General features: G+C 36.0%; 1 protein-coding gene across 5 annotated transcripts; it reads right to left on the bottom strand.

Moving 5' to 3' along the window:
* Positions 1-428: 428 nt before the first annotated feature.
* Positions 429-15,115, bottom strand: LOC135609594 (lysine-specific demethylase JMJ703-like). 5 transcript variants are annotated; one of them, XM_065103098.1, is made up of 13 exons: positions 14,912-15,113; positions 14,308-14,442; positions 11,482-11,978; positions 10,984-11,055; positions 10,811-10,888; positions 10,211-10,708; positions 9,620-9,847; positions 9,320-9,481; positions 8,764-9,132; positions 7,341-8,694; positions 7,054-7,157; positions 6,600-6,797; positions 429-905 (listed from the first exon to the last, which is right to left on the bottom strand). In XM_065103098.1, the coding sequence occupies exons 3-13, from the start codon at positions 11,971-11,973 to the stop codon at positions 579-581; spliced, it is 3,882 nt and encodes a 1,293-aa protein (XP_064959170.1). In that variant the 5' UTR covers positions 11,974-11,978; positions 14,308-14,442; positions 14,912-15,113; the 3' UTR covers positions 429-578. The 5 variants fall into 5 exon arrangements, 4 of the variants coding, with proteins under 4 accessions (XP_064959170.1, XP_064959112.1, XP_064959264.1 ...); XR_010485832.1 differs by lacking the exon at positions 14,308-14,442 and adding an exon at positions 2,427-2,855 and having other exon boundaries at positions 772-905; positions 14,912-15,115; XM_065103040.1 differs by lacking the exon at positions 14,308-14,442.
* Positions 15,116-16,557: the final 1,442 nt, after the last annotated feature.

Raw genomic sequence — 16,557 nt, 5'->3', positions numbered from 1 at the left:
GCTTTGAGTTTGACCGGGTTGTACGTCCAGTTTGTGTCAAGCTCTGTCAGTCTCCCTCCTCCCTTTCTATTTATGTCCACAATATCATTCTTCCTCTCTCTCTCTCTCTCTCTCTCTCTCTCTTCTGATGCTGAGACTGAGACTGTACACGAAGTACAGAGCGAACTGTTGGTATCAGTAAAGTTGAAGTGCGAGATGGATTGGATGGCGCCCCTGGCAGCTACACACTGTAGGTTGTAGGTTTGTACCCGTCTGCACACTCTCCTCACTCGTCAGAACACTTCCTACTGCTTAGCTTTCACCATCACGATATCATCATCTGCTGTGCAGGTTGGTGTGACTGCAGAGGCCTTTTCCTTTTGCTTGTTTTGGTTGTCAACTGGTACAAGAAAGTGGACAGGGAGAGCAGAAAGTTATGGACCTTCCGATCCTGTAAAGTATTTCTCACATTCCAATAGAAAGACAGCTAACAAAAATGAATTCGATGTAATATATATACAATAATCTTGGATTTCCGAGACAGAAACACAAATGTGATTTGAGGTCGGGACAGACAGACGGCAAGAATTCAAACATGTTCAGTATTTTGGATGCTTCCATCGGGAGAGACGACATGCAATTTCATCATTTATAAGTTGGACAAGTTCTTGAAGAGAGGCGTTTGCAAGATCATTATCTGGTAATAGACTTCGCAAAGCATGCAGCTCCTCCGGGTTGGCTTTCTTGAAGAGACACCTAACAGCCAATTTTGAGGCGGCAGGCTGCGGTGGAGTGTGTTGCTCGGTAGGACGAACACTAGGCCTGTGATCTGTTGCCATGATAGCTATATCAGATTGGTTCGATGCATTCGGCGTGGCCGTCCAGTACTCTGTGCAGACATGATTGCAATCAAGCTCCTCGATTGCCTGAGACGAATCAAGAGGCAGTTCTTCAGCTTGGCTCGAGTGATCAGCGTGAGTGGAAGAACTTAAAAAGATAATAGATAAGGTAGTGTTAAAAAGCTCAATGGATTAAAAAATAAAGAACGATGTCAAACAAATATATATACATATATTCTCAAATTCAACAAATATTTGAAAGGAAATGTTGACTAAGTTTGTTTAGTTCATACAAACACAACTAATTATCAGCTCAATAAAGAGATTCAGGTCAAACAAACATAACTAGTTATTAACTCGATAAATAGTTTTCAAGTCAAACAAGTTGCACCCATCGGTGCACCTTGTTGTGATATGTAGTGGAGCACCTATAATATTTTGAAGGTGACAATCATCAGCTAGATCTACTAAGTCAAACTCGATCCAACCATTTAAGCTAAGATGACAAATCAAGACTGAACCATCATCCTTGTACTTGACCCACTTGAATGTCAAGTGAGGCCCAACTTGCCCGAACCAAGAATTTCTTGTAATGATAATACAGCATACATAGAAAATATCAATTGCCAACCCATTCAGTAGATAATCCAACAAACCCATTTGTCATGTATCTCAATTCCAATTTGGGGACAGAATTTTCTCAGCTTAATTTGTATGCCTAACATAAATTGACCCATCTTCACTGCATGAGACAACTTGGCCCATCCTAATTGTCCAGCCACAATTTGACCAATATTCTATCAATTGAATACATTGTTAAACCAAATTCAAAATTTAAAATTAGCATTATATTCTATTAGCAACTTCTATCAAGGAGCAATTTTCAATTTCCTATATACCATATAAAAATGAAACTCTCCTATATGTCCCAATAAACCTTGAAATCTTCCCTTCTGAAAACATAGCACTAAATGTAGTTAGATGGCATCAAGACATGTTTGCTTTCAGCTACCTCAAAAAGTGTGAAGAATCCAATGATAATTTCTAAAGGCAAGTCAAATATTCTCCTTTCCATGTTGATATGTGCCAGAGGCCACATTTGATGAAACATAGGTCTGTAAAAGCTTTGGTTATGATACAGTCTAAGGTACAACATCAGTAGGATACAAAAGGCAGTTTAAGAGGGTTCGAATTATAAATCTACTTAGAAATAGATGCAAAGAGGTAATCATGCATATGTATGTTGCTATTTGTCAATTGCATCATAAAGCCAAGTAACCACTAGAATTGAGTTTGCTTTTCTGTAGACTGATAAAAGATACATTAAATGGTTTTAAAACTAAGTCGATATGACACAAAGATAATTGTGCTCATGTCTTTTGGTTTTTCAATGTCTTCTGGTATGATAAGGACAAAAAGAATTTTGTGTTACAAATTCTGATGTAAACAAGTAAACATGCCAATACCTTCAACAATGACACTGGGGTTGGCACTATGGATTTACTTTGATAGGGAAGAACGAAAGTTCAAGGAAAAAAATAACATTATCAGAAGACGGAAGAAATTCAAGTATCCACCTCATGTGATATCCCAAAATCCTAAAATTACCTTTTTTTTTCCTCTGCAGCTTGATGGTTTCCTTTTTTGTTCATTGTTCTGTTCCAAAAGCCAATCTCGCCCCTAACAATACCTCCCTTTCTACCAGAAGTTGTTTCACCCACCATAGCATATAAATGCAGATGCTGACCCTCAGTCAGCAATCACTACTTGTCTGACTCCACATTAAGACCCTCAAAATTGTATGCCTTTGCCATGTCTTCAATTATTGCGACCACAACAATGAACGGGTGACCATCACCCCTAAACATTGACCTCAGCCTGACATCAATCTTGTTAACCTCCAGCCGATTATAACCACCTAAATCCCCTCGGTTGTGCTAACCTTGCCTTTAACAACTTTGACAACATTGCACCTTGATGTGGTGAAACATCAAGCGACACTTGGCCAGCATGAGTTGTCAGAGTATAAATAGTTAACTGCATCTACCAGATAATCAGAATTGATATGACATGGAAGATAATTGAAAGATAGTATTCAAATAGATTCATAAAAAAGAAAATTTCTTACCAACTACCAGTATTCAATTAAAATAACTTGTTTTTGGTTTGTCAGCATAATTACTTGTATGATGCTTCTCTTTGTATATTGGATGAAGTGTGGTCATAATCCTTTGGTCATTCATTCTCCTTTGTGAGAAAAAGGGGCTTCAGTTTACTATTTTGTATGCAATGCCCTACTACCATAGTTGGAATTTTTCTTTGGTTAGTAACAATGATGATGCAGAGTTGTAATATAATTGTTCTCATGAATATGAATGAGATCTAATGTGCTCGAGACGTGTGAGACAAAAAAACCTAACTTGCATGAGAAGAAATCCATCACAACGAAGGCACAGGTCCAATGTGTTTGAGACAGGTGAGTCAGGAAAACTCGTCTCACGTAAGAAGAAATCCGTCATGGTGGAGGCATAAGGCAAAATGTGTCTGAGGTGTGTGAGTTGAGAAAACCTAACCCACACTAAGAAAAATCCACTACGATAGAAGTGCAGGATGAAATGCGCTCGAGGTGTGTGGGTTAAGAAAACCCGACCCGTGCCAAGAGAAATTCACTACAACAGAGGCACAAGGCGAAATGTGCCCATGATATATAAGTTGAGAAAACTCGACCAGCGATAAGAAAATCTGCTATAGAGAAACATAGGGCGAAATGCACCCGAGGTGTATGAGTTGGGAAAACCCAACCCACGCCAAAAAAAATCTACTATGGTGGAAGCATACGAGGAAATGCGCTTGGGGCTTGTGAGCTGAGAAGACATGACTTATGTGAGAAGAAATCTATCATGGTGGAGGCACAAGTCAAATGTGCCCGAGATGCATTGGTCGGGAAAAGTCAACTTGTGTGAGAAGAAATCATTCACAGTAGAGGCATAAGGCAAAATGTGTTCGAGGCACGTGAGTTAGAAAAATAAAACCTATATAAAAAAAACCCTCCACAGCTGAAGCCATAAGTCAAAAAAGCCTAAAGTGCACAGGATGGGAAGCTCGACTATCTCCACGAGAGGCATGGAGGTCCATTTTCACAAGCATCCTTAGCTAGTTTAATATGTATATGAATGAGGTCCATGTCCATTTACATTAGAAAATTTTCAACATTGTATATTTGATTTCATACACCCTGATTTGTTTGTTTATGATTTAATATGCTCTAAGTATCACATAATCCTATTATTTTTATCTATAGATAAATGAATTTTAAACATATGATATAATCACTATTTGTATATGTCTGCATATCTAAATCTAGAATTTGTTTTGTATTTTACTTAATTCTCAAGGTTTTATATAATCTTAAAAGCCTTGTAATTTGTTTTCTACAGTCCTATGATATTAAAAAAATCAAAATTAGTAATCGGAAGTTTTATACTATCATGTCCTATATAGCTTCATAGGGCAACTAACTCTGTGTAAGATCATAAACAATTGGGTTAAGGTCTAGTTTAGTCCATATGGTTTTAGTCATAGACTTCTTAAATCATTATGGTTTACTTGTGTCTAAAATAACCCTTACATTTTAAAAAACGTAACATATAAGCTCCTCCCGTCAAGTCTGAGTGAACAAATATTAGAGTCTGCTTACGTGGTTTGTTAACTTATAATAAATCATTAATATAATAACATATGGAATTTAGGGTTAAGATTCATTTTAGCTCATATGATTTTCGTCATAGACCTCTTAAACCTTTATGGTTTACTCATGTCTAAAATAACCCATATATTTTAAAAAACGTAGCATATAAGCTTATCTCGTCAAGTTTGAGTTAACAGGTGTTAGAGTCTGCTTACATGTCATATTGACTAACAATAAACCATTAATATAATAACACATGTAATTTAAGTTAAAAAAATTGAGACCTCCATCAATGGCGGCAGGAGACGTCGTCATGGAAGCGACCACTAGCAGCAACACCGAGTCGTTGCTGCTTAATAGGACATTATATGCACGCAACCTCTCCCATGCTGACCACGAGCTCAGAAGCTTCCGGTTCTACCTCAAGTGGATGTGCGTCAACCAATCCGACACTAGTCACGTAGTGGTCTCTCGATCCCTCTTCCTCCTCTTGAGCATCTTCATCCACACCGCCTCCCACTTCGTCCTCTCCTACACCCTCACCCGCCATGCCTACGACGTGATAGTTCAGCTCTCCGTTACCTCCACCTCTGACCTCTCCTACCTCTGCCGCTCTGCCTTCGTTCGTCACTTCCTCTTCCTCGACAAGCTGGTCGGGGAGAGCGAGTGCGGGAGGGCTACATGGACCAGTTTAACCGTTCCTTCCGCATGCTCTCTGTCTTCGTGATGCCATGCTTCGCGGTGGAGGTGGCTTTAAGGTATTGTGGTACTCATCAGGATCGGAGTAGGTGTCGTTCATGGTGGTGAGCACATCCACCTGAGGCAGGACCGGAAGCTCAGCTCATCGTCAGTGCAGGAGAGGCTGCGTTCGTATGACGCCCTACTAGACAACAACGGCTTAGTGCTGCTTCTGCTGGTCGCTTCCACAACAACGCTTCCTCCCGCTATTAATAGAGGTCTCAATTTTTTTTAACTTAAATTACACGTGTCATTATATTAATGGTATATTGTGAATTAGCATATCATATAAACAGATTCTAATGTCTGTTGATTCAAATTTGACGAGAGAGACTTATATGCTATATTTTTTAAAATATAGGAATTATTTTAGACACGAGTAAATCATAAGAGTTTAAGAGGTCCATGGCCAAAATCATAAGGGCTAAATTGGACCTTAACCCTCAATTACACATGTCATTATATTAATAATTTATTGTGAGTCAGCATGTCACGTAAGCAGACTCTAACATTTGTTAACTCAGACTTGACGGGAGGGAGATACATGCTACGTTTTTTAAAATGTACGAGTTATTTTAGACACGAATAAACTATAAGGACTTAAGAGGCCCATGACTAAAATCACAAGGACTAAAATGAATCTTAACCCTAAACAATTTGTTCTGTAACAAATGGAAGATGATATTTATACTCAGATTTTCATCGTACGTGACATCATAGTTATATAAAAATGTAGTTTTCATGTTATAATGAAACACAAAGTATTATAAAAAACAAATGAAACACTACATCTATGAAATTATGCATTAGTATGCAGACCACACTGTACATATCCTATGTCATACCAATACAAGATTTAGTAATTGTATTGGTCAGTACCACATTTTTTTAGTGACTCATGCATCCATATAAATATAAGGGTGACTTGTCCAGACTGCAAAGATCATGTGAACCATATACATTGCTGGGCGGTATTGCTCTCAAGTAAACTTTAAATCATGATCTGATAACTGTTTCAACTTTCAATAACATCAAACCATTATGGTACCAAGATACTGAGCCAAATGCTACCCTGTACCACCGCAAAATGCATACACAGTAGCTTAAAATGCCCACATAACATGGCTGCCTTTTTAAATACTAGAATAAAGCATACATGTATACCAAGTTTTCTTCAATTCCAAGGGTTCAAAAACTTATAAATATGAAAAAATGTTTGTTAAAGATAATACAAATCTTCATTCACTAATCTAGTACATCGTTGAAAATGAAATAAAGAAAAAGAAATCATGACAAAAGCAGATAGGCATAGGAAACATTGTAACAGTAAGAGATAATATCAAAAAGAGACTAACCTGTATAACTGCTGGTGATAATAAACCAAACATTTCAAGACCATCAACTGATCCTGGAGGCTGCAAGGAAGGGAGATTAAGCGTTGCCATCTTTTGTTGCTTTTCAATTTCCTGGTTCACCCTCTCTCTCACCATATCCCAGCATTTGGTGGCAGAAACATGGAGAAACACTTCACTTGGACATTGCTCAACCACAACCTGATGTTGCAGGAATCTGTTAGAAAGCCCTGCAACTTTAAAATTTTCCTTGCTGGATTGACAAAATTACTATTTCAAATTAATAATAACATGTCAGAAAGATGAACAATTCAATTGTTGATGGAATATCTTTGGAGTTTGATTATACTGTGATAATAACTTATAATGATGCTTCTTTATCTAACATCATGTACTATTTCTGAATGCATGATTGACATAAACAGTGAAATAGGTACAAAGAGACAAAATTACTCACCATAAATAGAGGCCCAAGTAATCCAGCATCCAAAATTTCAGATATATAGTAACACGTCTGCGTTGGATCTAAAATGCTAATGTATTTAACTCGACTTCTATATCCTGCATAATGAGACAAATATCAGGAGAATGAAGAGACAAAAAGCAAAAGTACACAATAAAAAGAAAAATTTTAGGTCCAGAGAAACTTTCAACTCCAGCAGAACCTTTGCTGAAATGAATCTAGCATTCTGTTCCCAACATCAACAACTTGCAGACACATAATAAAGTGACTTGCAAACAAACCTTTTGGGAATATGCGCTGGCACGTGGACCATAATTTTCCAGAAAGCACAATACCATACACCAAAACCTCAATACTGCAATTACTTATTTTCACCACCTTTTCCATTTGAGGGCCCATCTTCTCATAGTTACATATATCAAGATTTTTTTGTGTACAAGGTTGGATTTCAGTAGATGAATTGCTTCTATCAAGGTTAACCTCAGAGTTGAACTCAGATTGTACCTTCTTTCTTTTATGTTCTGGTTCTCCTCTTCCATAATTCTGGATAATTTGAAGATGAATAGGTTCAGTACCACAATCAGATGCTTCATTTTCAGGCAACATATCTGCACTTTGTTTTGCAACAGTTACTCTGGCAGAAGATCTCACACATTCACTTTCCTTTCCAGGAAGGAATTCAAACAACTGTTGACCATGTAAATTGGAGAGAACCTCTCTGCAGTTTTCCTCTACCTGCTCATCATCATCAACCAGTATCACCTTTAACTTATTACAAGAAACTTCCGGGCCAACCAACAGATCTTTTTCGTTTGCCAACAACACATTAGTCTGGGGCACTAAAAGAATTTTATCCTTGTGAGCATGGGAAGTTGTCTTATCATCACAATCTGTCTGCCTTGAAAACATGTCAGTGTTCTTTTCTGGGGACTCTGCAGTCATTTTATCCGATACCACTCCATTTGTACCTTTATGTTCATTACCATTTAATAAGATAGCAACCTTCTCAGCAGAAGATTCAATCAGTTCTATCCCAGATATCTTAGAAAGTGAGGAGCTGAATTTCTTTACCTCACCCATTGATTTAGAATTGTTTTGCAGCAAAGTGGTGTTCCGGGGACCTTCCGATAAAAGTTGCTGATCCAAAAAGGATGATGAGGTCATATTTGGATTTCCCAAATCAAAAATTTTGTCCATCCCAAGGCTAGGCTCCTTTGTAACAGGTTCAATATCCTTTTGCTCTCTTCCTTCTTTGTCAGTCATACCTATAAGATTTGGTTCATGTGTTTTCTCTCTTGAGATGTATGAACTCAAGCTTAGCCCAAGATCAAAACTGCCCCATCTATGAACTGCACTCGGCTTCCCTCCCAAAGCATCCAATAGGACATTCAATTCTCTGGTATCATAACGGAATAAAAATATCCGCGTGTTCCAAGCACACGAGCATAAATTTTTTGCATGAATCAGGCAAGCAAACCTATCTGGTGAACACAGACAACTAGCAGCAGAAAGATGCAAATCATAGTGGCACAGAACACATCCTCTTTCTTTATTAGAATCAAAATCAGTATCCATTTTCTGTGACCGAGATGAGCAAAGGTATTTTCTTCTCATGCATTCCATCTCAATGCGTGCCTAATTAACAAAGAAATTAGTTGTGAGGACACTGAAGAACAGCATAATTGTGTCAAGTATAAAGTTCACCTTAAGTGTCTTTGCAAGGATGCCATCTGATGAGCAAAACTTTTTCCATCTTGCATTAACTGAGGGGTTTTTCCTGAAGAACAGTAAATTCCAGTGGGCTCTAACAGCTTCCCTTGCAGCTCCTAGCAACAACTTGTCATGGGATATTGATATTTTTCGTCCCTGTTCACGATAAAGTTCCACAGCATTCTGCCCATGAGGTAACCAATCAAGAGGAGCCACATTTACAGCTTCTGCACAATTGAATCCACAATTAAAACCAGCGTGATAAGCCCGAGGGAAAGTGAGAACAAACTCTCCTGGCCTCTGAACACACCGGTAAACAGGTACACCTTCTAATCTTAACAATGAGGGTGAAAATTGGGTTACCTAGAAAAGAGGATCAGACAGAAAGTTGTCATTTTAAAATGATATAAACTTGTAGTTAGCTATGAAGTATATACCAGACATGCTGAATATTTTCCAGTTGAATTTCTGACAGAAAATAAGCTAGAAAACCTCATCTTCCCAAGATAACATTCTTGCAGAGAGAAAACATAAGGCAAAAAGTTATTACAAGATTGTGAAGCAAGTCTGGTTGTTCTTCGAATTGGTCTGGTAGATGCTTTTTCATAGTATCTTCTAACTTTGACGCATATTTTCCTGGGACCCCATACCAAATTTTGGGAGAACCCCAGTGCAAGTAATTCAATGAGTATAAGTGGTGATCTTCAACATGCTGTAGGAAAAAAAAGGTAACAGTTATAATATAAACCAGAAAATTGTAACAAGGTCTAACTGTTCCTAGATAAGAAAAGATTCACCAGATGCAAAAGACATTACTTTTGTAATAATAACTGAAGATCAACAATCTTACCCAACAAAATGAGGAAAAACACATTCCTATATACAACCATGGCACTAGAACACCAGGAATCTCTCCACTTTCAAAACATAGCATAGAGCCTGGAAGCCGAGCTAGGTTGTTTAGGTTCCAACCAGAATTTATATGTTGATCATCAATTTCAGAATTTTGTAAAGAGAATGACGCTTTGGGAAAACCACTGCCAAAAACGCTTGTGTCCAAATCAGCACCGTAGAGTACCTGAAAAAAAGGAACTTTACCATAATAGATCAAGGCATATCTAGCAGATAAAATCAGTAGTTTTGATTAATGCAATATTCTTAAACTGTCAAAATAACAAAATCCAAAAGTCAAGAAATATATACAAGTTATTATTCCTTGAGCTAGCATGATAACAGCACTCTTGTCAATTAATATGTACTAATTTTCTATCAGTAAGAAACTTCATCTCATTGTAAAGAACACATGTATTGGAAGAAGAGACAAGTCCAAATATTTTTGCAATTTTATGCTAAGTATGAAATGCATCTCATAATACTATAATCAACAGAAACACTCATGCACAACAAGATCCGTTATGGTTTGTGAAATCTAGAATAGCACCTCAATCTCCTCAGTTGACTTCTCTACTATCCGCCAATATTCACCTTCAATATTCTCTACTGATGGTTCCTGTTGACCAGATATTACATCAAAGTCTGCATTTGTGTGAAAGTACTGCTCCTTGAAGTCATCTGCATATTTTTGAAATGATTCCAGAGTGAAATCCGGACCAGTTTCAAATCCAAACCTCTCCGAACTGTTATGGTACCTTTGTCGATTAACTTTTGTAATATTCTCATAACTATTATCCCTCAATTCCTGATGTTTTTGTTTTTTTGTCCTCATAATGTTATGGTTTCCATTGATCTTCTTCAAATCACGATTTTGAAGTTTGTCCACTGGCTGAACACGAGTTGTAAATTTTAAATTTTCCCACACATTCTTCTCTTTGAGAAGGCAATGTGGTCTCCAAGAAGAGGGTGGAACAATTCGACAAATTCCATACTTTTCGGCTCTTTGGCAAACACTTGAAATATATTCCAGGGTATCTCTAAATTCCTGTTCATAAAACCAAAATAAGCAGTCAACTAAAACAATGTATGCTCAAAGGACTATATTATCAGCCTAGGCTTTAAAAATCTTTTAATAGACAACACGAACCTCTTCACTTGGATAGAATACAGGAGCTTCATCAAGGGTAGGCTTGCACGCATCTTGTGGATGCCATCTTGCTATGACCTGTTATGAGACTCAGCATTCAACTTAGTAATAATTAACGAGTCCTCCCAGAGCAATAAGAAAGAGCAAGAAGAGACATGATGATGTTGAACTACCTTCTGACATGTTTTACATTCAGTACATCCTCGAATAACCCCTTTTGGTAGGCAAGGGGTTGAAGGAATATCCTACAAGGAGAAATAAATACTTATGCAATACAAGCAACCAATGTAAAGGTGTATATAAGTTTGTGACAACAATAAAAAGAATGAGAACTGGCATTGAACATGGTACCAACTACCAAGTACAAATGAAATAACTAGCAATGCATCATGCATGGACATTGTTTACCCTTCCAAAAGGGTCCCTTTCACTAATAAGAGTTAATCCCCCACCTAAAGAACCAACTAGACCAAATCATTGGGCACCACCTGCACAAGAATTTGAACCCAGAATCTCCTCAACAGAAACAGGGGCCAACCACAAGGTTATGGTCCGATTTCTACCAAAAATTGCAATCAATTAGTTCTAATAATAAATGGTGAATTAGATTCATTGTTTCAGTCATCACCTAATTTATTGTCGATGAAACAACTTCTTAAATAACTACTTACCTGCTCAAAAGCCTCATAGTCACACTCTTTGCCTGAGCCATTATCAAATTCACTGTAGTTTACCCAGGGTCTGTATCGAAGATTCTTTCTAGATTTCTCATCTGATATCATGCAATGTACTCTGCAAGAAGCATTTGCAGAAGCCGTCACACCATCTTGCACCCTCTTTAAGGTAAATGATGTAAGAGATGAAAAACCAGGTGGAACTGGAGGTATTCCATCAATAGCTTTAGAAACATGCGCAGACGAAAAACCAGGTGGAACTGGAGGCATTCGATCAATAGCTTTAGAAACATGCACAGATGAAAAACCAGGTGGAACTGGAGGAATTCCATCAATAGCTTTAGAAACACGTGCAGATGAAAAACCAGGTGGAACTGGAGGTATTCCATCAATAGCTTTAGAAACGCGAGCAGATGAAAAACCAGGTGGAACTGGAGGTATTCCATCAGTTGCACCACTAACATCTGTTGTTACATGTTCTGTTTCCATTGGTACTGAAATAAAAGACATAACAATAGTTGACCATTTTAAAATATGCCATAAATAATTTCAATTCATTGCAAATATACATGCAATGATGCAAATCAATTAATTCATGGAAAAATTTGAACCATGTATCAGAATCACAAAAAGATTGTGGTTGCAACCAGATAAGCAATGTAAGGAGGACAAATAATTATTTGCACCACATGTTCAAGTGGAAACCCCTAAATGTAAACATTTTAATGTACAATCAACAAAAATGATGTGCCCATGCATGGTCTTTAATCATGATTTTCATTCTACAGAACGATTTTATTGCAGATATTCAAAAGGAAAATAACAAACATCATGATTCTTATGACTTTTGCTTGAGGTAAGTGACATATCTAAGTAATCATAACCATTCAGCAATAACACTCAAGCTGCACTAAAAGTATGGAATCGTCTTTTAGACATAAACACAAGTTATAACTTATACCTTGAAAACATAAAGAGAAAATAAGAAGTTGCCAAGATAAACATTCAGATATTAGAAAGAATATGATACAGATACTTCTTTTCACATCCAGATATATGAATTTTGGACTCATGTGACAAGCCAAGGACCTGAAAGAATCATTAAGGAAATACCGCATCTAGAGGCTTATTTACCCTGCAATTTAGACAGAAATGGAATTGTGGTACTGGGATCTTGGGTAAAAGCAGGTGATATTCTTAATAGGTATATTAATGTCTCAAACATCAAACAAATAATTGTATGCTCCAGAGGATACAAAATAACTTGTTTTAAGCCAAGGACCTGAAAGAATCACTGAGGAAATATTGCATCTAGAGGCTCACTTACTCTGCAATTTTGAAAAAAATGGAATTGTGGTGCTGAGATCTTGGGTAAAAACAGGTGATATTTTAATAGGCGAATTAATACCTCAAACAGAAAACAAACGTTGTATTCTCCAGAGGATATGAAATAATTTGCTTTAACTTTCTTCAATAATTTGTTTCATGTTAAAATCATTTGATCAAAAGACCAGATGGATAAAGGAAAATCTACTTCTTGCACCACTTACTTTTAAATAATGTGAGGTCCTTGTTTCTAGAACATACCACCAGGTACAGCACGAGAATTTGTTCCTATTCATGAAGTCAAAAAAGCTCCAGCTAGAACTATCTGTCAGCTTTGGTTACAAACAAAAGTAAATTACACAAAACGTTAAAGTGTTCCCTCCTCCTAACTAGTCTTCTACTCTCCAAAGGAGAGAAGTGCATCACAAACTACCATTAAAAGGGAGCTAAACTAAACTCCATTAATTTTACTGGCAACAAAAGAAGTAACAACCATATTCCCCAGGGGAAATGAAGAGGTTGCTAGGGAACAACCTACCATCAAGTCTTCTCTTGATGATAATAGACCTTCCACTGAAGAAGAAGGCTTTTTATTTCAAAATGAGTATGTTCTCACATCAAGAAACTGCATATGCATAATATCTTTTCTTAAATTACTGCATAACACAGTTCTAGGCTGGACTTCCGATTTCTAGATACCACTATGTCTTCTAAGTTGTGAGGAAACTCAAAAGCTCTGGGCTGAACTGGATCAGATTTTCAAACCAAAGCTCAAGATAGTAATCATACAAAAGAATAGACCAGTCTTTAGCCAGTCCAGTGGACTACCAGTTAGGATTGAATCAGATAATTAAGACCTTGGACTGAGCCAACTCGATCCTGATTTGACCAGTCTGATAGATTTAAAAACCTTACAGCAGGTAGAAAAAGTAAAATACAGGTATGGATCTGTGTTTAGACACACATTTACATACCAATAGTGAAATATTAGTACAATGCATACATTGACTACTAACCCTTAGAATAATAAAAATAAATGAAATTTAATTGAATTCTATATTCAGAACAGACAAGTACATTTACAATATATATGAACAAATAAAACTAATTATAAAACTTCCTAAAATATTCATCACCTTAAGCATAAACTAGAGATGCTATGCTTCGAACATCCCAATTGAAAGTAAACCCTAATGAATATGAATCAAATAGTTGAACTTACATTTATTTTCCACTAGTTCCCAAAAATTTTAAAAATTGCAAAGGAATTAAAATCTCAAAGCAAAAGATTAATAAGAATAAAATTGTGGCCATGTATATACACACAGAGAGAAATGAATGGAATACCTGGAGATCCCCAAAGACAAACATGAACATGAATGATATATCACAAGAAACACAAAAAAAAAGGCAGGTAAAAAACATATATGTAGCAAGGACATGAGTTTTCAAGTTATAACAATTTCTCAAGCATTAACATAAGATCAAGGTACACACCTCAGTGTCATTTAAGGGCTATTAACCACTCTTCCGTTATTCTGACCACACTCAAATAATCAACACAATTAAATGCCAAATAGTTCTCAAACAACAACTGTCATGGCGAAGATCATCCCCACCGAAAGGAAATACCTTTTCATGGCAAAGATTAACTAATTATCACGGAGATGCAATATCCGAAAGACTTGCGTATAATTTCACAAACATATGAACACATCAGATATTCAAGTGTTGACCATCCAAAAGATGCAAAGAAGATTACAATAGACGAAATGCATCACACCTCTCAATACAGAAAGAAATTTCAGTTACAAATTTACGCAACAAGAAAACAATTGCGTATGATTTCACCAACATATGAACATATCAAATATTTAAGTGTTGACCATCCAAAAGATGCAAAGAATATGACAACATAAGAAATGCATCACGCCTCTCAATACAGAAGAACCTTCAATCACAAATTTACACAAAAAGAAAACAATTGATAAATTTAAACCCATCTGAACCTACCAAATGCGATGAATTACAAACAAATAAAATTAACGACGATCAATTCTCAGTGCACCACAGGATGCGGACTACATATATAAAACCCTACCTGCAAATATCGCCGATATCTAGTAGCGAAGATGGTATTCTATCAATGGCTTCTAATGCACATCCGATCACGAGACGCCCCTGCGAGAGGGGCCGCCCGTGGTGGTAACCCTGGCGTCGTTTAGGGTCTGATGGCGAGCGAGCGAGCGCCGTTCTCTTTAGTGTACGGAGACAAAAGGGCAAAGAGAGGATTAAAGATCGAAGGGATGAATACAAAAGAGGAGAGAGATATAAGTGAGACGGAGGTCGGCCGTTCGCACTACTAAAACTCATGTTTTTATTTTCTTTTTCTTTTTCTTGAAAAGGGTCTTCGTTATCTTAAACAGGTTCAAAAAATAAATATTTTTTTATAAATTAAATAATATATATATGTATGAAACTAAATATATGATAATTTAAATAATAAATTACGAAAATAAAATAAAAGTATATTTTTAGGATGAAAAGAACATAAAAGGTTTGGGATCAAATAATCAAGAGTAAATTCCTTAAGAGAAATACCTTATTTTCTTTTGAAAGTATTTGATTTTGCCAATAATAAGGTTTATTATTGGTAAGTAATACGGTACTTTTATGTTTTTTAGATATTTGAGTTAATTAGTGTGATGTTACATAAGTAATAGGTCACAAGTTTGAGTCAACGTGTGAGTATCATATGTATTATTTGGTATAATATATATTTTTTAATTCTGCACGCGCGCGCACACACACACACATATATATATGTAATATTTTTTTTAATTAACATATATATATATGTACGTATGTATGAATATATGTATGAAAATATTTATATATAAACATGACTATTATGATCAATTATGTAAAACATCACAATGGATAAGTCTATGTGTAGGGGTCATAGAAAACATATTATATTCAATTTTCTTCAAATAAAAATTATTATAATAAGTGAAGTTTAAGTTTTTTTTAAAATAATTGTCCTATTATATGGTATGAGAACAAAAAAAAAAAGGTTTCTTTTTTTATTTACTGATGCTAAAAAGATGTTTGAAAATTTGAGTTAACAAGTGGATTTTTAGAGTTTTCACATATTATCTCGTAAAGGAATTTGATATATTTTATTAAGAAAAATTATGTGATTAGAGTTATAAAATAATCTAAATATTCTTCAACTCCTAATTTAATCGATTTATTTGTTACAAGGTAAAATTAATTTCAAAGGCTACATATGTTTAAGTCATACCACAGTTTTTCTTTTCTGCTAATCATCATGCAAAATATTAAAGATATATACAAAAAGTGGCATAAATATATAACACAGAAAATATTATGATAGATTATATGTTTAGAAATTATAAAGGTAAAAGAATTCAGATCGGAGTCTCCTAAATTATTTTATGAGATGGATTTAGTGACATATCTTTTTTGGGATAATTTTGTTCACAGAAATATTATAATTAACATATCAAAATTATGGATTTAAAGGTCACAAAAAATCTAAGTCTCATCTGTCAAAATAGTGTGACGCCATCGTATCTTTGACTTAGTTGACGCTAAGTCAAAGTCAAAGTGTTCTGAGTAGGTCCGGAGAATCGAGGAACACGTGCATCAATTAAATACTATTATTTATAAGAACAACATTTTTTTTGTTCTTAGCAAGAACAACTAAAAACTATTATTTAC

The sequence above is a fragment of the Musa acuminata genome, chromosome BXJ1-1, assembly GCF_036884655.1.
Source record: "Musa acuminata AAA Group cultivar baxijiao chromosome BXJ1-1, Cavendish_Baxijiao_AAA, whole genome shotgun sequence".
In the NCBI taxonomy this organism is placed as follows: domain Eukaryota; kingdom Viridiplantae; phylum Streptophyta; class Magnoliopsida; order Zingiberales; family Musaceae; genus Musa; species Musa acuminata.
The sequence above is the reverse complement of the archived record's forward strand: the minus strand, read 5'-3'. Positions and strand labels throughout refer to the sequence as shown.

Excerpts from the sequence above, each read along its gene's own strand:
- LOC135609594 (XM_065103098.1), bottom strand. The coding sequence starts at position 11,973 with ATGGAAACAGAACATGTAACAACAGATGTTAGTGGTGCAACTGATGGA. Across the intron at positions 9,133-9,319 it reads CAGACTTGCTTCACAATCTT|GTAACCCAATTTTCACCCTC; the intron begins GTAATAACTTTT and ends CCTCTTTTCTAG. Across the intron at positions 7,158-7,340 it reads CCAGCGCATATTCCCAAAAG|GATATAGAAGTCGAGTTAAA; the intron begins GTTTGTTTGCAA and ends CTCATTATGCAG.